Genomic DNA, 21,389 nt, shown 5'->3' on the forward strand with positions numbered 1-21,389 from the left:
GTCGAGTCTGGCGGAGCCCACTGTGATTGGTTACAAGCTCTCCTTTTCTTCCAATTAGACCTCTATTCGGGAAAGTATGTACATCGCATTCCGCTTGTGAGATGGATGAGCCCTATGATTGGCTCTCCCTGAATGAGTGACAGCAGACAGAGCTTATGGTCGTAAAGATGCGGTGACGCGGCTCGGCGCTGTGGGCCGCTTGGGGCTGTGCAGCCTGAACCCCGAGCTGTCAGTGCAGGTTCGGCTCGGTTCTCTACACCCCGCGCGCCACCCGCGCTATGGCCGCCCCGCCGCAGCTTCGGGCTCTACTCCTGGCTGTCAACACACTGCTGCGCAAGCGCCGCTACCACGCTGCGTTGGCCGTGCTCAAAGGCTTCCGGAACGGGGCAGTGTGAGTGGGGCCGTAGGGTCCGGCCGGGGCTGAGGGACGGGCCTGGCTGGGATCGGCGTCGCGGGTTTCCGGCCCCGCGCTGCTGCGCTGTGTGCCCTTGAGCAGCCCTGGTGTATCTCTAGATCTCAGTGTCCACCATCTGTCCAGTGGGCGCTGGATTTTGGGTCCCGAGCGCCTTCTGAGCCGGGTCCTTCGTGCTTTGCAACCTGGCTGTCTTTCCTTGACCACCTCCCATGTCAGTCTCCGTATCCCCTCCCTTGGGCCCAGTTTTCCCCTCTCCCTCCCCCCCACCCGCTGTGTGCCCTTGGCCCTCTGTGCTTCAGTGGCCCCATCTGCACAGTAGGAAGCTGGACTCTGGCCTCTAGCAGTCCTTTGCTTGCTCCCCCCATTAAACGGCCCGTGGGCTCGCATCCTGATTCCCACTCCCCATCTGTATGACTCTAGCGCTAAGTCCCTATCTAGCATACAGGACTTCTAGGGCATAAGCCTCAGGCGTGACAATGAATGTTTTAAAAAGCTGCAATACAGTATTTGTTGCACAAATTGATTCCACTCTGGCCATCAGACTTGCAGGAGAGAGGTCTTGGGGTCATTTCCCCTGGTTAGTGCCTGGAGAGCTCAGCCTCCTTTAAACCTCATGCATAACAGCTATCATTTATTGAGAGCCTACTGTGCCAAAACTGGGGACGCAGCAGAAAACAAACAGAGCAAAGATCTGTGTCGTCCTGGAGTTGGCATCCTGGTGGCAGCATGCCGCTAGGAGGTGGACTGCCTCAGTTTGAATCCTGGTGCCATCTACCTGTGTGATCTTGAGCAAATCATTTAGCCTCTCTAAGTCTCAATTTCTGTAAAATGGGGATGATAATAGTATTTATATTATACTGTCAGGATTGAGTCAATATGTGTGAAATGCTTAGCAAAGAGCCTGGGACAGTATGTAAATAAAACTGTTGGCCTGCTGTTATTATTGTTATATTCACTTCGATGCCTGCCTGCATCACTTTCCTCACCTTATTCAGGCTTCTGTTTAAGTGTCACTTCTTCAGTGAGGCCATCCCTGAGCTCCTCACCTCCTTCCGTATTCAATTTTCTTCATAGTGCTTATCATCTGACACTAATTAGTTCATTCATGTATGTATCCTATTTTTATACTCTGTCTCTCTCACTAGATAGTGAGTTTCATGGGGACAGAGATTTTTATCTATTTTGTTTCTTGGTGTATTCCTAGTACCTGGTACATAGTAGGCTCTCAAATATTTATTGAATGAATGAATAAGTGTGCAAGGTAGGAATTGCCATTGTCCCCATTTTCCAGATGAGAAGACTGGCTCAGAGAGTTAAACTCATTGCTCATGATTATATTATTTGGTTAGGGTCTGAGCCAGCATTCAAACCCAAGGATGCCTGACCCCAACACCCAGCTCTTGGCTACCCAGCGTTTCAGGTAGAAGTTGATTCCCACTGTGTCTGGCCAGATTATATCAGCCATACCTTGGTATGACCAGGGTGGAATGAACCCTAAGATAACATCAGTGGTCTTTTGCCAAAGTATTCTCAGGACAAAGCAGGAGTGAAAAGGAGTCACACAGGCCCTGGTGCCAGTGGGCTTACCCAGCGCTGGCTTTGTACACCTGCTACTACTTAACTCTTCCTGTGATCTCAGGAACCTTTCCAGCACTTGCTAAGGTCAGGCCCTTGGGCTCAAATCCCAGTTCTTTCATTTCAAAACTGGGCCCCCCTCTTCTTTTCTGGCCTCAGTTTCCTCCTCTGTAAAATGGAAACCAACTCATCCACAGAGGGGTGCCCTAAGCAGTGATTTCATCATTTGGTAGTGCTAAGACAGCATGCCCACCTACAAGGATCTGGCGTCCAAAAGGGAGACTGATCATTAAACTGCCTTGTCAGTACAAGGTGATCGGGAGTGCTGTACAGAGGAGGTGATGGTGATGTGAGGTGTAATAAAAAACTATGGTGAATAAATTTTAAAAATGTGTTACAATAAAAGACACACTGCAATTAATCCGCCTCAAAATACTCCCCTTTGCTGCGAACACACTGCTCCCATCGCTCTTGCCACTTTCTGAAGCAGGTCTGGAAGTCCTCTTTCACGAGTGTCTTTAGTTGCATTGTCATAGCTGCCTTGATGTCCTAAATCGACTAAAAATGTTTTCCTTTCATGGTGATTTTGACTTCGGGGGAGAAGAGCCAGAAGTCGCATGGTGCCAGATCTGGGAGTATAGGGTGGATGATGACACACCATAATGTTTTTATTTGACAGAAATTGCTGTACCAGAAATGATGTGTGACATGGAGCCTTTCCGTTCTGATCACAAAATACAGTGAATGCTGTTGCCAAGTGCCATCCAACGGAAAGGCAGGATCTTCAATATGGGAAGCAGCACATGGAAATTTAGTAATGGTGTGTGACAAGTTTCAACTTGTTCGGTGCAGTCAGTTAGGTGTGAGCTATGGTTGAGAAAAGGTATGTTTTAAAGTGTACCATAAATCATCCTCCATCATGACAACACTCCGTGTCACACATCACTTCTGGTATTTCCGCCAAAAAACATTACGGTGTGTCCTCATCCACCTTATTCAGCAGATCTGGCACCACTTCTGGCTCTTCCTCAAAGTCAAAATGACCATGAAAAGAAAACATTTTGAATCCATTCAGGACATCGAGGCAGCCACAACAGTGCAACTAATGACACTCACGAAAGAGGACTTCCAGAACTGCTTCAGAAAGTGGCAAGAACGAGGGGATAAGTGTGTTCGAAGCGAGGGGGAGTATTTTGAGGGGCATTAATAGCAATGTGTCTTTTACTGTAATATATATTTTTTAAATTTAAACATTCACCATATTGTTTGATCACACCTCGTACTCTGAAAGCTGAGTTGTAATTTGCTGAGGGGAGAAGTGTATCCCAGGCATAGGGAATGGTTTGAACAAAGGCCTGGAGGTTGAAAAGAATATGGTGTTTGTGAAGAAGGCCATGCATTTAGGGAGGCAGACTTGGATGACTGAGGCATATGAACTTTAAAACTGAACTCATTTTGATGTTCCACTCCTAAATATATTAATGTATGTGCATCTCTAAAAATAAGAGCATTTTCCTGTATGGCTAAATGATCATGATTACATTTAATAAATTAATATGAATCCCATAATGTTGACTCCTGTCCAGTCGATAGACACATTGCCCCAGTTTTCCCCCAAATGGCCTCTACAGCGAGTTTGTCTAAACCAGGATCCTTTAAGACATCACATTGCACCTGTGATTATGTCCTTTAAGGCCTTTTAAATCCAGGGCATCTTTCTTTTCAGGGCACAGCGTAATCCCGTGAACAGTAGTAACTGAGTTTGGGGCCTGCTTTTGCTGCGGCATAAGGAGGGGCCCTTTTAGCTCCGGTGGTCAGCGGGAGGAGGCTGAGGGCTTCTTTGTTCAGAAAGAAAAACAGATGACTTCGGAGGAGGTAGGGCAGAGAGCTTGCTGGGGCCAAGATGAGGTTCCTGCCCACTGTAAAGCAGGGGAGAAGATAAGCAATTCAGCATGGCCACCGCAACCATAAAACCGGCTTTAACTTGTTAACATTTTTATTTCTTTATTTTTTTATTAGGTCACACATTCACAAAAAGTATAAAAAGTTAGGTGCTTTCAAGTCCTGCCCACTCTTGTCATTCTGTCACCTAGTCCTCCTCCCTGGTAGTGACTCCTGTGCCCAGTCTCATGTCTCCTCCCAGAAATACTGTCTGCCTAGACAAATATATGTATTCTCCTCCCACACCTTTTAAGCAAGTTGTATTTTGAAATAATTTTAGATTAATAGCAGAATGTCCTCATTTTACACGATTTTACATCGTATACACCTTGCTCTAATAATAAATCCTGCTGTGCACATCCAGCCTCCTCATTCTTTTACCCCTGTGTATTCCACTGAATGGTGGGGCCATTATTTTTTTATCCAATTCCCCTGTGGATGGACGCCGGTTTGCTTCCAGTCTTTTGCTGTTTCAAGCTTACAGTGAACGTTCACAGATACCCATATGACAACAATATATGGCTCGTGACAGTTGTCCCCGGGAGGCTGTCATGGATTTTTAGACCTTGTAACCTGCTTTGATGAGGGCCTGGCAGCTGAAGAACTTGTGGGCAGGGAGAGGGAGGGAGGTTGGGAGTTCAATAAAGAAGAACAAGAAAGGAAGAGACACTAACATTGGTTGAACTAGGAACTTTCACATGTCCACATCCTTGACTGTCAGAAGCAACTCTGAAATGGAGAATACTTTTTACTGAAGGGAACTTAGAGAGGTTAAGTGATTGATCCAAGTTTATACAGCAAAATGTGGCGGGACTTTGGCACCACATACTATTTCCTTTCTACAACCCACTTTGAACTTAGATCTAACTTGAAAGCCAGCATTAGTTCCCCTCCCAAAATGATATTAAGATTAGGGGTAGGGAGAGGGAACAAGAAGGCAAAGATACAGCCCAGAAAGAAACTGTGAATACAGTGACGCTGCAATAACTGTTTTCTCTTTTTTCCACAGGTATGGAGCCAAAATCCGGGCCCCTCACTCATTGGTCATGACCTTTCTCTTCCGGAGCGGCAGGTACCCACCCCTTCTGCACACCCCTCAATCGGGAAGAGAATGTGGTCACCCCTCAGTGCCAGCACTGTTGTAGCAGCTTCCTGGCTGGGTCTAACCTGTCCCCACCACCACCTTCTAAAGTACAACTTTGATTCTACTAACCCTGCTGGAAAAATTCCCCTGGCTCCCACAGCCCTCCAAAGAAGCCCACCTTCCAGGTGTGTTCTTCAAGGACCTCTGCAGTCTGACCTCAGCTGCATGCCTACCCTATTCTCTGCTGTTCTCCCTGGGATGCCGTTGGCACACAGGCCTTGGCTACATTCCACGCACATGCCACATGTGGTTCTACCTCTATACATTTGCTCATGCGGTATCCCCCCCTTCCACTCCAGAAATGCCCTTTCTTCTTCTACCCCACCTTTATTTCCTTCCTGGCAACCCATACCACTTCTCTGAGGATCACTTTCTCAGAAAACTGTCCTCCAATAAAGTGAGGTCTGTGACCTCCCTTCCCTCCTCTGATTTCTCATAAGTCTCCCCTCAAGGCACTTCTCAGAAACCACTTTTCTAGTTTTTAATGTATGTCAACTTATAAGAATCACACATGGACAGCCTTCTGGCCAAATCCAGCTTTAAGATATTCTCTTTTTGTATTTTTTGTTTTGGTTTTTGTCCTACAAATCATTTTTTTAAAAATGGAGCTCATTCGTTCATTCAGTAAATATTTATTGAGCATCTACTATGGACCAGATACTGTTTAGTTGCTGGGGATACAGCAGTGAACAAAATAGACCGTGATCACTGCCCTCGTAGAGCTTGCATTCTAGCAGGGGCTGGCAGAAAATAAACATAATAAATAAGGAGAGTATATGGTACATTAGAAGGTGATACAGGCTGTGGGAAAGAAAAATTAGACCAGCGAAAGGGGATCAGGAGTGTTGAAGGAGGGGCAAGCTGCAGAATTAAATAGGGAAGGCCTCGGTGAGAAAGTGATACTCAAATACAGACTTTAAGAAAATGAAAGAGTTGGCCAAGTGGGTATCAGGGGAAAGAATGTTTCAGAACAAAGGAATAGCCAGTGCAAAGGCCCTGAGGTGGGATCATGCCTGGTGAGTTTGAGGAGGCTGAAGCAGAGGGATTGGAAGGGAGAGAACAAAGAGGAAGATCACAGTGGCCACCTGGGCCCATCCCGTCCAACTTTAGGCCATAGAGAGGAGTTTGGCTTTTCCTTTAAGTGAAACAGGAAATTGTAAGGTTTTGTGCAGGGATGTGCCACTATTTGACTATGTGCGAGTGAAGAATTTGCTGCCAGATTAAGAACAGATGGGAGTTGGTGGCCAAGGGCAGAAGTAGGTGTAAAATAGGCGGCTATGGCTATAATCCAGATGAGCAACATTGATGGCTCAGACCTCGGTGGTGACAGTAGAAGTGAGAAGTGGGCAGATTCTAGAACTGATTTGAAAGCAAGGTTTGTGTCAATACTGAAAAACTGGGAAATCGAACTTGTCTTAGAACTGGCAACACGGGGCCCATGTTCCTATGGGGCGAGAACCAGCTGACGCCTGGCTGTGCTCACTCACCTGGCAGATTTCAACAGGTCCCAGTAGACCCACTTCAAGGTCCTCATCTCGCCTTGAGGGCCCCTTGCGCTTACTATTCTTGAATTGATCTCCCAGAGTACACTCTGCCCTTCTCTCTGTGTTCTCCTCACTGCCCTTGAGTGATTTACTTTAAAAGGATTCATCAGTCGACTTCCTCCCTTACTTAAATGTTTGCTTTTCTCAGGATAAAGACAACACTTAGCATGGCGCCACCTCCTCCCCACACACCGCCTGCCTCTTTACCCACACATTCTCTGGTCAGACCTTGACAGTTTCTCTCGGTTCCTGTACTCCCCACTCTGGACCCTCCTTAGGACCTTGGCACCTGCTGATGCTTCTTCCTGGGTTGCAGCTCCTCTCCCCTCTTGCCCTCACCGACTCCTCATTCTTCAGATCCTAGAGTCATCTCTTGTCAGGTCAATGTTTGACCCTTGTTATAATGAAGTAGGAAAATTTTTCTGTGAGTCTCCAAATGATGTAAATTATGTTGAATCTGCTAGCAGTGTCCGGGTGTGGGCCGGGATTGTGTCTCGTGAAGCCAAAGAATGGATACACGGACCAGGGAGGGGCAAAAAGTTGTAAACGAAGAGAGTTTATTAGAAGCAGGAGAAGAGGTTGCAGCTCCCCAGTGGGAAGGGGTCCCAAATGGGGGGGCCCCGTGACTGAGGCAAAAGCTCTTACTTCTATGCCTTCCCTTGCCTGTTTGGAGAAAGGGGCTGGAGCCTTCTAATGGAATTCATCTTTCAGGTTTGTCCTTTTTGCTCATCCTGAAGGGATTAACAAACCAAACCATTCCTATCTATCTGCTCCTTTGTCCGGCCAGAAGGGATTTGAGATGATCTATTAACCGCAAGGTGTGTTCTCATATCTCTGTTCTGGAGTGAAGGAGACATTCCAGGACCTGGAGTTTCACGATATGGCTGCTTTTTTGTTTATTCCACCAGGGACCCCCCTGTCTACCTAGTACTCATACTAAATAACCTGTCTCATTATGATTATATTTTCCTCTCCCATTAGATCATAAACTCCATGGGGGCAGTAAGCAAATCTGTTTTTCCCCCCGTATTATATCCCCAGATCCAGCACATAGTAGGCACTCGCTCCCTCATTCATTTCTTCCCATGTTCACTCCAAAAAAGTATTTACTGAGCACCTACTATATGTCAGGCCCCAGAATGGGGCCTGAAGATGAGCAAGCCAGATGTAGACACCACTCTCTGGTAGCTTCCACTGGGATGGGGCAGGGGAGGGGCGATAATAAACAAGCATGTAAATGTTAGGTGGTGATAAGAGCAATGAAGGAAAAGGAAAGTAGGTTAAGGAGACAAATGTGATGGGCATTCTCTTATGTAGGGTGATCAGGGAAGGCCCCTCTGAGGAAGTGGTATGGAGATGCAGGAAAGGCCTGAATCAAGTGAGGCAGCAGCCCCCAGGACGCGGAGGCTAGAGGCCTGTGGTTGAATGAGCATTGGCTGTGAGCTTCTTCCCTCGTTCAGATTTGCATGCCCGGTGGGTGAATGCCTTTGGAATGGCTGGGCCTGCGCTTATGGTAGCTCCCTGTGTTTGTGCAGCCTCCGAGAGAAGCTTCAGGCCATCCTGCAGGCCACGTACACCCATTCTTCCAACCTGGCCTGCTTCGTGTTCACCTACAAAGGGCTTTGCGCCCTGCAGTCCCACGTGCAGGGTGAGACCTACCAGATGCACTCATTCCTGGCTGCCTTCATCGGAGGCTGGCTGGTATTTAGAGATAACAATAACATCAACAGCCAGGTAAAGATCCTCTCCAGGGATGGCGGCGGGGCGGAGGGGGGGGGGGCCTGGTTGGGGCCGGTGGATGTGGTTCAGGTATGAGTTGGGGTGGGGGTCGAAGTCTTAGGGTCTGTGATTCACCAGTCCTTCTGTGACCTGGGGTAGGTCACTTCCTCCTGTTTCCTCATCTGTAAACCAAGCAGCTTGTTGGAATTTCACAATTCTCGAAATCAGTGTATGGGCTGCTCTCTGGGTCAGAGACTTTTTTTTTCATAAACCACTCTGCAGTGAAATAAGAAAAAAGAAAAACGACCTTGGAGTATGATTTTCTTAAAACTAAATTTATTATGCTCAAAGAATTGTCTCTTATTCTGTAACTTGCCCTTTTTCTGGGTTCAAACTCTGGTGTGTTTTTTTTTAAATGTTATAATTTATTTTTATTTGGGGAAGAGGAACACGACTTTATTGGGGAACAGTGTGTACTTGCAGGCCTTTTTCCAAATCAAGTTGTCCTTTCAATCGTAGTTGTGAAGAGTGCAGCTCAGCTCCAGGTCCAATTGCCATTGTTAGTTGCAGGGGGTGCGGCCCACTACCCCTTGGAGGAGTTGTACCGGCAACCTTGTGGTTGAGAGCCCGCACTCCAACCAACTGAGCCATCTGGCACTGGCCCATGTGGGAATCGAACCGGCAGCCTTCGGTGTTAGGAGCATGGAGCTCCAACCGCCTGAGCCACCGGGCCGGCCCGTTTTGTTTTTTTTAATGGAACCAAATGCTAGTTGTTATTGTAAAGTCCTTATTTACCCTGAAAGTTAACATCCCCTCTATTTGCCTCCCTCAAATTTATTAAATACTGGGGGCACCAAAAAAATGTATACATGTTTTAGGGTGGCTGGTTGGCTCAGTTGGTTAGAGCTCAGTGCTCTTAACAATAAGGTTGCCGGTTCGATCCCCACATGGGCCACTGTGAGCTGTGCCTTCCACAAATAGACTGAAACAATTACTTGACTTGGAGCTGATGGATCTTGGAAAAAACACACTTAAATAAATAAAAAGTTAAAAAAAAATGTATACACATTTTAAGAGATGTTATCTATGTTCAAGCAGTAGTTCGCCATAATCAGAAGTGTCTGGATGCTGATGGTAACCACTTTGAGCACCTCTTATAATTGCAGAAGTCAAACGTGACTTGTATTCATCTTTTGTTATTGGTATATATTATTACAATTAATACAGTTTTTTCATTTCTTAAAATGTGTATACATTTTTTTGGCACCCTCTGTATTTTTAAATTATAAAAAGTTTTATTTTTGCATTTTTTAAAATGCAGAGTAAGCACCCTCTAGGTACCTGGCATACTTGGGATACATCATAAAAGTACAAAATGAATTAAAAAGAAAGTTCCCGTCCCCTTCCAATTGTCAGGACACTGTCCAAGGACAGTCATTTTAACTGTGTCTTGTGTAGACCTTCAGAAATTGTCTGTGCTTGCGTCAGTGTACATATCAGGAGTTTTCCACCAGTGAGATCATGCTGCACTTTTTTTCACAGAACTGTGTTATCTTGGAGACCTCTCTTGCCAGTCCCTCCTTGGAGACCTCTCTTGCCAGTCCCTCATCCTTTTTGACATTAGAGCTCTCCACTGCTGGATGGATGGACCAGGCTTGATTTCACCAGTCTCCTCTGCAGGGACATTTAGGGAGTCTAGCCTTTTGTCATTCCACACATGTAGTCTATATCTTTGTTCGGACGTCTTCTTGTACATGTGTCTGTCCATCCGAAAGTTCCTAGACGTGGAACTGTGGAATCTGTGGATATGAGCATTTTGTATTTTGAGAAAATTTCGCCTGTTTTATTTTTGTTAGAGATTTCACTAACAAATCTAAGTTGGTCTATGAACTTCCAAAGGCTAGGAATCCTGGTCATACCATCTCCTTCACCCTCCCCTCCTTTCCCTGACCCCTGGCCACAACTACTCTGACCTCCATTTCTAAAATTTTGTCATTTCAAAAATGTTATTAGATAGGTAGAGTCATTACAATATGTAATCTTTGAGGATTGGCTTTTTTCACTCAGCATAATGCTCTGGAGATTCGTCCAAGTTGTTGTGTGTGTCAGTAGTTCATTTCTTTTTATTGCTGAGTGCTGTTCCATCTCATGGATATATCAGTTTGTTTAAACATTCACCCCTGAAGGACATCTGACTTGTTTCTAGCTTTTGGCTATTAGGAATACAGCTGCTAAGAACATTCTTGGACAAGTTTTTAAGTGAACATGAGTTCATTCCCCTGGGATAAATGGCCAAGAGTGCAATTGCAGGACCAAATGGTACATACATATTTAGTTTTATAAGAAACTGACCAACTATTTTCCAGAGTGATTGCATTATTTTACATTACCATCAGGAATATACAGGTGATCCAGTTTCTCCACATTCTAGCCAGTATTTGGTTTATTACATTTTATTTTTTTAATTTTATCCATTTTGATAAGTGTGTAGTGCCATCTCATTGTGGTTTTCATTTGCATTTTTTGATGGCTAATGATGTTGAACATCTTTTCATGTGCTTATTTTCCATTTGTATAACCTCTTCAGTGAAATATCTGTTCATGTCTTTTGCCCATTTTCTAACTGGATTTTTTTTTACTATTGAGTTTGAGGTTTTAAAAAATATATTCCAGATACTAGCCTTTGTCTGGTATGTGTTTGTAAATATTTTCTACCAGTCTATAGCTTTACTTTTCATCCTCTTCACAACCGAAAAATTTTTAATTTTGATGAGATCCAATTTATCAATTTTTTTCTTTTATGGATGTATTTTTTGGTGTCAAGTTACCTTTTAGTCTTGAACCATGTACGAGTAAATATACTCATTTAAAAACATTTTTAATGAAAAAGAATAATAAATTAAAAATGTAAACTAGTAATATTAAAATACCTGCTATATACTACTTCAAATCATCTTGCACACCAGCTTGGAAAAACACTGATCCAGTAGGGTCACATGGGGGTGGGAAGAAGGTTCCCAGTGGCTGTGCCCGCCTTTAATCCCCTGTCACTCCATCCCTGCAGATCAACATGTACCTGTTGTCTCGTGTCCTGTTTGCCCTGTGCCGCCTGGGCGTGGAGAAGGGCTACATTCCCAAACCCAAGTGGGACCCATTCCCGTTGGTCTCTGCGACAGTGTGGGGGCTGGTGCTGTGGCTCTTTGAGTACCACCGGCCCACACTGCAGCCCTCGCTGCAGTCCTCTATGACCTACCTGTACGAGGACAGCAATGTGTGGCATGACATCTCAGACTTCCTCATCTACAACAAGAGCCCTCCCTCAAAGTAATGTGACCCTGAGAGACTTATGGATGCTTTTACACCTGAGTAGGCTCCAGGCGGTATCCAGCTGTGACTCAAGATTGGCTCCCCCGGTGAAACCTTCCACAGGATCCTGCCTTCTCGAGATCATGGCTCTCAAACTCCAACTTTTATTATCCCAGGGTTCCATTTTCCGAAGCAAAAGCACTGATTTTCAAATCCCATTAGGTACTCTTGAATGGTGGAACAAATGGCCGAATCAGATTGAGAAGCTTGGGCGTGGTTCTAGCTATGCTACTGACTTCTGTGACATCAGGAAAAGTCACCCCTTCTGGGCCTCAAGGGTCATCAAGCTTAAAGAAGGGCCCTGAAAGTGGGTATGTTCTTCGACTGTTCTTATGTAATAGAGGGTTTCTTGCTGGTGGGCAGTGGATTTGCAAATACGTTTTTACAAAATATTAAGTTCCTTGTCTCAGGTATTCTATTGGAGAAGCTCCAGAGTTCCACTGTCCAATAGAAACACAATGACAGTCACATATGTAATTGAAATTTTTCTAGTAACTACATTAAAAAAAAAACAAACTGGAAAGAACCAGATGAAATTAACCTTAATTATTTATTTTGGTCCAAATTTCTAAAATATTATTTCAACATGTAATTAATATAAAAATTAATGAAATAGTTGACATTCTTTTTTCTCATACTAAATCATCAAAATCAAGTTGTTGTACACTTACAGCACATTTCAGGTGCTTCGTCAATAGCCACCTGTGGTTAGTGGCAATTGTATTGCACTATGCAGATATAGAACAAGCACAGAAAATTCTAGTGGACAGTGCAGATATAGAGCTAGAGGACATGGGTTTGAGTTCCCACTCCAGCACTGTGTAACTTTGAGGAAGGTTCTTGACCTCTCAGAGCCTCAGTTTCTTGTAAAATGAGGATCATCGTAATACGACCTGGTGTCCACATTGGACTTGTGTACCTACAGCTTCTGCTACTACGATTAATCACATGCATTTAGTGAGCTCCTACTTCCTCCTGGGTGCTTTGCACTAATTATTTTTTAATCCATACAGTGATTACCTTGCAGGTCTGTATTTTGATCCTTATTTTATAGACGTAGAAACTGAGGATCAGAGATGGGAAGTAACTTGCCCAGAGTAACACAGAGTCGTAGTCCTATCAGGGTTTGAACCCAGATCAAAGCCCATGTGTTTTTCAGTGCCTTACTTTAAATTTAGAAACCTAGGCTAAACTATGCAAATGTTAGCTAGTTATAGGGTCTGTTCGGGGGAGTGGGGGGCGGTACAAACTCAAATGCCTACATGAGCCTGGCAAGTGGCATAAATGATAACGTTCTGGGTTCTACACACGATATTCGGTAGGGAGTGATGGGGGCGTGGTGAACTGGAGACATGTGCCAATCTGATTTTTTTAAACCACCATGCTGGACAAATTAAACAGGTCTCCAGGAAGACTTGGTCCATGGCTCACCAATTGGAGACCCTTGATCTAATAGGAATACTTCAGTCTCTTTTTATATTGTAGAAGTTACTAGTAGAAATGTGCACGTGAGTCACTGGAGATCTTATTCAAATGCAGATTCTGATTCAGTGGGTTTGGGGTGTGACCTGAATGTTCTGCATTTCTCACAGACTCCCAAGTAATGCTGCTGCCTCTGGTCTGAGTCACACCTTGAGTAATAAGGTAGTAGGGCATGACATGGGGCCATCCCTTATCCCATGTGACAAAAGAGGAAACTGAGTTAAACAGCTGTTAGGTAATGGGATTAGGGCTGATTGTAACAGCGTGTTCTCAGCCACGATGTTGTACTGCAAGCTTGGTGATCTTGAAGGTCCCTTAGTTCACTCTGTGGAGGCTGAATGAGATCCCAAGCTTAGGGGGAGGGGAGAGGGTGGCCATCAGCAAGCAGGTTTTATAATAGATGCTGGGGATACCCTGCCCATACCCTATCGAGCTTACCACTTCAGTGTACACCAGCCAGCTTTTCCAACTGCCATCCCTGTATCTTTCTGCCTGAGGGCCCTCACTTGCCGGTGGCACCTGCTTTGCCACCCTGCAGCACACCTGCAGTGCTGGAGGATTAACATCCCGGGAGCCAATGACTGATGAACAGCCCCACTCCCACATCCCTGGCCCATGTATGACTGGGTGGGCTAACCGAGGCGCATGCTCCACTCTGGCTCCTGGCTCAGCAGGACTGAGCTGCGGTGCCTACAGTGGTCATTTGCTTGGTAACACCCTCTTCCCTGTCTCCCGTTCTCATGTCCCTACCAGTGCTTCTTGGGATCACTTCCCATATAGATCACTTGTACTCAAATCCTTGTCTTGGGCTCTGCTATTGAAGGAACCCAAACTAAAATTGGCCTCCGGTGCAGCAGATGGAGAGGCAGTGTAATGTGGTGGTTGGGGATGTAGGCTTTGGATCTAGTGCCTGGGCTGAGCCTTGGTTCCTCTGTTTCCTTGGGCAAATGACTTAACCATTCTGTGCTTGTGTAAAGCAGGCACAATAGCACATAACTTATAGGGTAGCCTGGAAGAAGGATACGACACACATAAAGTAAACGAATCAATAAATGCTTGCTGGGTTTTTTTCCCCCCTTCGCCTCTCCCCCCTCCGGTTCAAGCCGTTGTTTCTCAGTCTAGTTGTGTAGGACACAGCTCCCTGGCCCATGCTGGTATTGTGAGCCTTGCGCTACCCCCGCTGAGGCAGTCGGTCGCCGGTCGTTGGTCGGTCGCTCATGGCAGCTCTTGCCGGCTGCCGGCCATTCACACTGGACTCCAGCCACTCATGGCAGCACACGGTAGCCCACGGCAGTACATAGCAGCGCACGGCAGCGCACTGCAGCCCACGGCAGCTCACGCCAACCTCTGGCTGCTCCCGGCAGCCCAATTCCAGGGAGAGCCGTTGTTCACAATCTTAGCTGTAGAGGGTGCAGCTCACTGGCCCATGTGGGAATCGAACTGACCTCTGCGTTAGGAGCACGGCGCTCCCACCACCTGAGCCACCGGTCTGGCCCGCTGTTATTTCTAATAGCTTCCAAACAAAGAAGAAAGCATGGTCCTCAGAACTGAGTACACCCTGCTTTTAGTCTGTCCTCCCCTCCAGCTGAAGGTAAAAAGAAACCTTGGCTGCCTGTCCTCCCCACGTCCCCCCACTGCTGCCAGGGGTTGGCCGGCTCCACCACCGACTGTCTCTGCTCTCTAAGAATAGGTTTCCCTCACAGATGGTATCTCTCTGGAACCTGCCAGAGCATCTGGTGCCTCCAACTGCTCACTCCAGAGAGGAAGGCGGTGTGGTCCTTGCTGAGGAGCAGAGTGCTGGCTTCCAGCAGACCTGGGAGGAGTGCCCACTTGGCTCCCTCCTAGCTGAGACTCCTTTTCTGAAGATCTATAAAACAGGCATTTGCCAAAGGGCCCTTGGCACACAGTAGGTGCTCCATAAATGCTACTTTCTGAAACAGCACTATGGTTATGTGTGTTTGTTTATTAAACACCAGCTACATTCCTATGAAGTCTTCTGACATGCAAGACTGTAAACAATTTTTTAATCAATAACACATACATACAGTACAAAACATGTAACAGGGAAAAGTCAGGTTCCCTCCTACATACAAGCTGTACCCCTAACCCCCCCTCCCTGGCCAGGAGCACTCACTGTTAGCACTTCTTAATACAGCCTTCCTCAGAGATTTTATGCGCAGCCACCTATCTTTGTCTTATAAGAAGCTTTTACATTGTACTGTCATCCCTTTGGCATTTCCTCCCTGTCTTCTGCATGTTTGCTTTCTCTTTGATTAATAATTTGATACGGCTTTTTCACGAAAATGGCACTGAAAGCGAAGAAGGAAACCCCTGCCCCTCCCAAAGCCGAAGCCAAAGTAAAGACTTTGAAGACAAAGAAAGAAGTGCTGAAAAGTGTCCATAGCCACAAAAAAAAAGATCTGCAGGTCACTCACCTGAAGGCCCAAAACACTGCGGCTCCGAAGGTAGCCTAAATATCCTCAGAAGAGCGCCCCCAGGAGAAACAAGCTTGACCACTGTGCCACCATCATGTTCCCCTAACTACAGAGTCAGCCATGAGGAAGATAGAAGCCAACAATACTCGTGTGTTCATTGTGGGTGTCAAAGCCAACAAGCGCCCGACCACACAGGCTGGGAAGAAGCTCCATGACACTGACGGGGCCAAGGTCAGCACCCTGATCGGCCTGATGGAGAGAAGAAGGCACAGGTTCCCCTGGCTCCTGACTATGGTGCTTTGGATGTTGCCAGAAATTAGAATCATCTAAACTGAGTCCAGCTGGCTAATTCCAAATATAAAAGTTTTTCACTGTAAAATAAAAAAATCAGATACGAAAGTGAGTCCTTTCTTTGAGCTGGTCCCCCCCACCTGCCCCAATATCTTGGGTAGATTTTTACTATGATCAGCATGAAGATGAACTACCCTAGATATGAACTACCTCAGATACCCTGAGCCTTTCCATAGATGACGTCCAACATTCAGACCCACGGAACTCCAAGTGAAAGGGGAAGGACAAAGCTGAAGTTAATTTGGGGCGTTTCTGCTGCTCCACTCCCAAATTAGAGATGGTTCAGTGAACCAGTGTGAGAGCCATGATTCACAGGCTGAGATGCCAAGAAACTGCCTCCTATGATGCTTGCTGCTCCTGCCTTCCACAGGCTCCAGAAAGGATCCTGGAGATGGCGTTTCTTTCTATGTTGTTCACGTCTCCCACTCCAATGAGTGCATTTGGGTTTGTAAGAATCAGGATTTAGGGGGTGGCCTGTTAGCTCAGTTGGTTAGAGCGCGGTGCTCTTAACAACAAGGTTGCTGGTTCGATCCCCACATGGGCCAGTGTGGTCTGTGCCCTCCACAACTGGATTGAAGCGACTACTTGACTTGGAACTATGGTTCCTGGAAAAACACACTTAAATAAATGAAAGTTATAAAAAAAAAAAAAATTGGGCTGGCCCGGTGGCTCAGGCGGTTAGAGCTCCATGCTCCTAACTCCAAAGGCTGCCGGTTCAATTCCCACATGGGCCAGTGGGCTCTCAACCACAAGGTTGCCAGTTCAACTCCTCGAGTCCCGCAAGGGATGGTGGGCTCTGCCCCCTGCAACTAGCAATGGCAACTGGACCTGGAGCTGAGCTGTGCACTCCACAACTAAGACTGAAAAGGCAACAACTTGAAGCTGAATGGCACCACAACTAAGATTGAAAGGACAACAACTTGACTTGGAAAAATGTCCTGGAAGTACACACTGTTCCCCAGTAAAGTCCTGTTCCCCTTCCCCAATAAAATCTTAAAAAAAAAAAAAAAAAAAAAACTTAAAAAGAAAATTTTTTTTTTAAAGAAAAAAAAGAGAATCTGGCTTTAAACATGATACCCTCCTAAGTTGGAACATTGTGCTGTGCTCCAATCTCCTGGAGCAAACCGCACGTATCCACAATCTGTGACTTTAGTCAGGTTGCTTTCTTTGACGCATTAGAGAGTATTTATAAAATGTCATTTCCCCCCTTCCTTTGTATAGTTCCAGATTCATAGGGAGAGAATGTGTCTCACTTCAGTCTTGAAGAGCATTTTGGTTAAGAAGTTTTTTAACCAGAGGGTCTCTTGCAGGACTCACTCTTGTGAACTAGAGGCCTCATGGGCCCAGGTAGAGAACAGGGAAAGCTGGGTGCTCTTCTGAGTATTGTTTTTAGAGAGGGCTCCCCATTTTATGTACCAGGTCTCTGTGCTCAAAGCTGCTGTAGATGTCATGATTTCATAAATAAGACAGGAAATGCAGGTCGTTGGGATCTCTGTCGGAAGCCTTGTTTTCACTGCCCTTTTGGGCTTCTCTCCTTTCAGCCTCTCCTTGGCTGGACGTTAGCTGAGAAAATGGTCAAGGCCAGACCCCATCAGCTCTTTTAAGACACTCCTTTTTTAGGGTGTCTTTTATATGTGTGTCATGAATGCCCTTGGCATCTGGTGAGGCCTGTGGACCCTTCTGAGAATGCTGTTTTTAAAACCTCTAAAATAAAATAGGTAGGATTACAGAAGACAACAATTATATAGAATATTGAAACAATGATCAAAATATTTTTAAAAATTTGTGATTTAGTAATATTTGTTCTTTTGAAATACATTAAATAACAAGTTTCAGTGGCAGGTCCAAAATTACCATGATTTCACAGGTGCAATAAGGATGAATAATATCTTACGGTACCTGCAGCAACTGTGACAGGATATGGAAACAGCTGTGATTTCGATTGGTGATGAAGTCCCAGTTACTGCTAATAGGCTTCCGGTTTGTTGCCTACATTTAGAATTGATAGAAATGTTACGTTTCAGTCAGAGGCTAGTGAAAAGATAGTTGTAATTTTTTTTTTCCTGTCCAAGTTCACAGCACTTGGGTTCATGGATCCCAGATTCAGAACTCCTGCTTGAGAGGGACCCTCCCAGACTGAACACAGGGCAGCTGTCCTAGTTTACCAAGCCCTGAGCATGGGAATAATGAAAATAATGACTAATGTTGGCTGAGTCCTTACTAAGTACTAAATACCTGGTGATATTGAATGCTAGGATTCAGTAATGAAAGAAGCCAGTTCCTGCCCACTTGGTGCTTAGAGTCTACGGAGGGAAGATGGACAAATGAATACATAAATAAGATAATTTCAGAGAGCGGTATAGATGCTATGAAATCAATAGTACAGAGCAGGGTAATAAAATGACTTGGAAGGGAGAACAAGAGGATCTGTTGTTCTGTCCAGGGCAGGCTTCTCTGAGGAGGTGATGTTTGCTCTGAGACCTGAATGATGAGAGAGCCATGCAAAAATGTGGAGGAAGGGTGTTGCCTGTTCAGTATTTTCTCCATAAGCATCTTTGCCGTAAGCGTTTTTGCCACAAGCATTTTCGCTGCATAACTAATTAACCATATGGCAGTTTTGCCATATAATAGATAAAATAATTGGTTGACTGTGTGTTTTTTTTGTTTGTTTGGTTTCATTTTCTCATTGGTTTTAGACTTAATGTATTTCATTTCTTCATTGGTTTCAGACATAATGTATTTAAGTTAGTTGTCAGTGTGGTTTCATTTCTTGATTGACAAAGTTCTCACAGTTACTCCCATTTTTATAGTACAGTATTCCCCCCTTATCTGTGGGGGTATGTTCCAAGACCCCCAGTGCATGCCTAAAACTGCGGATAGTACCAAACCCTATATATACTATGTTTTTTCCTATACATAAATACATACCTATGAAAGTTTAATTTATAAGTTAGACACAGTAAGAGATTAATAATAACTAATAATAAAATAGAACAATTATAACAATATACTGCAATAAAAGTTATCTGAATGTGGTTCTCTCCAGTAATTTTTACATTTTTCAGTTTAAACCTATTCATGAATCAGTTTAGCCAACCTTTACTTGCAGTAAATAGCTTGGTGTCACTTGTTTCTGGAGATCCCGTCTGAAGTCCTTGGATAGGCTCAGTGCTTTCTGGAGCAACATGTTGCCATCAGTTGGAACACGTTTTCTGTTCGTGTCTTCCACCGCCAAATGTAATGCTTTTTCCATCTTAATTAAGCACTTAATCACATACTGTGGCCGTCACTTTTACAGTTTGAGGTGCGACAGCAAAACTAGCACAAGTTTCTTTTTCCTTCACAATTTCACAGATTCGTTCTTACCGTAGATATTGGCAGCCTCAGCGTACGATATTTTTTCTTTCCTTATTAAGTTGAGAACTTTCACCTTTTCACTTAATGGAAGTACTTTACAGCTTCTCTTTGGCATATCCAAATTGCCAGCATCACTACTCTTGCACTTTGGGGCCACTGTTAAGTAAAATCAGAGTTACTTGAACACAAGCCCTGGGATACCATGATAGTCCTAGATGGCTACTAAGTGACTAAATGGGCAAGGAGCACATACAGCGTGGAGATGCTGGACAAAGGGGTGATTTATCTTGGGTAAGACAGAGAGGGACGGCGTGAGATTTCATCCACTACTCAACACGACATGAAATTTAAAACATGAATTAATTTTTGGAATTTTCCATTTAATATTTTGGACTGCAGTTATCCATGGGTAACTGAAATCACGAAAAGTGAAACTGCAGATAAGGGGAGACTACTGTATAGATAAATCTTCGCTAGCTCTCATAATACAGTGACGAGTAGATATGGTGGTGGTTGTCTTAATATACTTAGCATTTCTTGCAGATGACAATGATTTGCTCCAAGAGTTGGTATCTTATTTTGAAACACACTACATTGGAGGGAGACAGAGAGACCAATAGCCCTCTTTGAGGATGGGGTGTTGAACCCACATTTCCCATAAAACAAAGACAAGTACTTAGGTACAAGCCACAAAATCAGTTATTTGTGCAGTATTGCTGTTAGATAGGGCAAGGATCTCAAGGTCTAGATGCTCTTACTAAATGCTATTCTTGCTAAATGTCAAAATGTAACAGTATTTTGCAGACCAGCTGTAAACAGAATGAGCTTGACAGGAACTCAACCAGATAAGTGTAGCCAACTACAAGGAAGACATCAACATGTGTTAACCAAATAGTGTCTATAAGCAATGGCTAAGCCTCCCTTTAGGGAGACAGAGCTTTGGTTGTGAATTCCCTGTCTCCTCTGCTTGTTACAAATAAATAACACTGTCTGACAACAACTGGGTCTTATTGGGTCTGGTTCTTGAACGGAATACTCCAAGCAATAATACCCCAAATGGTGAACACCTTGAGTTAGGTAACAAATTTGGCAACTCAGATGGGACTTGCTTAAAAGGACTCCCTCTCAGCCTGGTGTAGACGCTTGACAAAGCAGTTGGCAACGGCAGCTTGTCTGGAGTTGACTCACCTGTGCCACCCCTGGATAGGATCTGTTCCATAGGAAGCTCCCACCTGGTGCTGACCACTGTCAGGACAGTTGCCTGACTTACCCCCGTAGCGAAGCAGAATGGCCACCTGAACCTGTCTCGTTTAGTGCTTTGGAAGTGAAGCAGGTAGGTCTGCCACTGTGCCCACTTTAATTTGTGTTTCTATTCCCGGTTTGGAGTGTAGGGTTGTCGGAACAATTGTTTTATTTCTGGCGCACGCTTGGTTTCAGGGGCTGTCTCTGGGACACGGGATTCAGGGCCCTACCTAAGTCTAACTCTGGAGGGTTAAGGAACACCTGTGAGTCAAGCCCAGACGTCTTCGGGCAATGATCTTTGGTCCGGTTGTCTGGGTGTTGGGGAACCCTGCGTCACTGATAGTGTTTTCAGGACTAGAGGTTATGGGATTGTAGTGTCCACCACCCTTTCGTTTCTGCCCTTGCAGGAGTTAGGTTTTGTTTGTGTCCTTATACAGGCTACGGGAAACTCAAATTCCATTCCCAATTGCAGCCCCTTGGGGTGCATTCTCCAGAATTAGATAAAAGAGCTCTGTTTATTTGACTTAAAGAAATGAAGTGCCTATAGGAAACTGCCTGTCCTGTCCAAGGCAGCTTTGCTCAAGGCCCAGGCTGGGAGGCTATTGTGGACTGGGGAGGCATTTGTTTTCCAAGTGCAGCTTCTTTGCTTCCTCATGTTTCACCATTTCCCAAGAGATCATTTAATTTGTCACTTTACACACAGGAGCTCTCCCCAGCAACCCCCGCCCTGCCAACATCAAAGGAGTGTACTTTCTGAAGCACCCCCAGCCAGGGTGGAACTCATGACAGGAAATGGAATGGCACCCAAGACTTGCAGT

At 45.1% G+C, this 21,389-nt stretch overlaps 1 protein-coding gene across 3 annotated transcripts; it reads left to right on the forward strand.

The window, feature by feature from the left end:
• Nucleotides 1–159: 159 nt before the first annotated feature.
• PXMP4 (peroxisomal membrane protein 4) lies at nucleotides 160–14,239 on the forward strand. Of its 3 annotated transcripts, none has more exons than XM_033095478.1 (4): nucleotides 161–391; nucleotides 4,941–5,003; nucleotides 8,155–8,353; nucleotides 11,867–14,239. In XM_033095478.1, exons 1-4 carry the CDS (start codon nucleotides 279–281, stop codon nucleotides 12,098–12,100), a joined length of 609 nt encoding a protein of 202 aa, XP_032951369.1. In that variant the 5' UTR covers nucleotides 161–278; the 3' UTR covers nucleotides 12,101–14,239. The 3 variants fall into 3 exon arrangements, with proteins under 3 accessions (XP_032951370.1, XP_032951369.1, XP_032951368.1); XM_033095477.1 differs by having other exon boundaries at nucleotides 169–391; nucleotides 11,403–14,239; XM_033095479.1 differs by lacking the exon at nucleotides 8,155–8,353 and having other exon boundaries at nucleotides 160–391; nucleotides 11,403–14,239.
• Nucleotides 14,240–21,389: the final 7,150 nt, after the last annotated feature.

Source organism: Rhinolophus ferrumequinum, chromosome 23 (assembly GCF_004115265.2).
Source record: "Rhinolophus ferrumequinum isolate MPI-CBG mRhiFer1 chromosome 23, mRhiFer1_v1.p, whole genome shotgun sequence".
Classification (NCBI taxonomy): Eukaryota; Metazoa; Chordata; class Mammalia; order Chiroptera; family Rhinolophidae; genus Rhinolophus; species Rhinolophus ferrumequinum.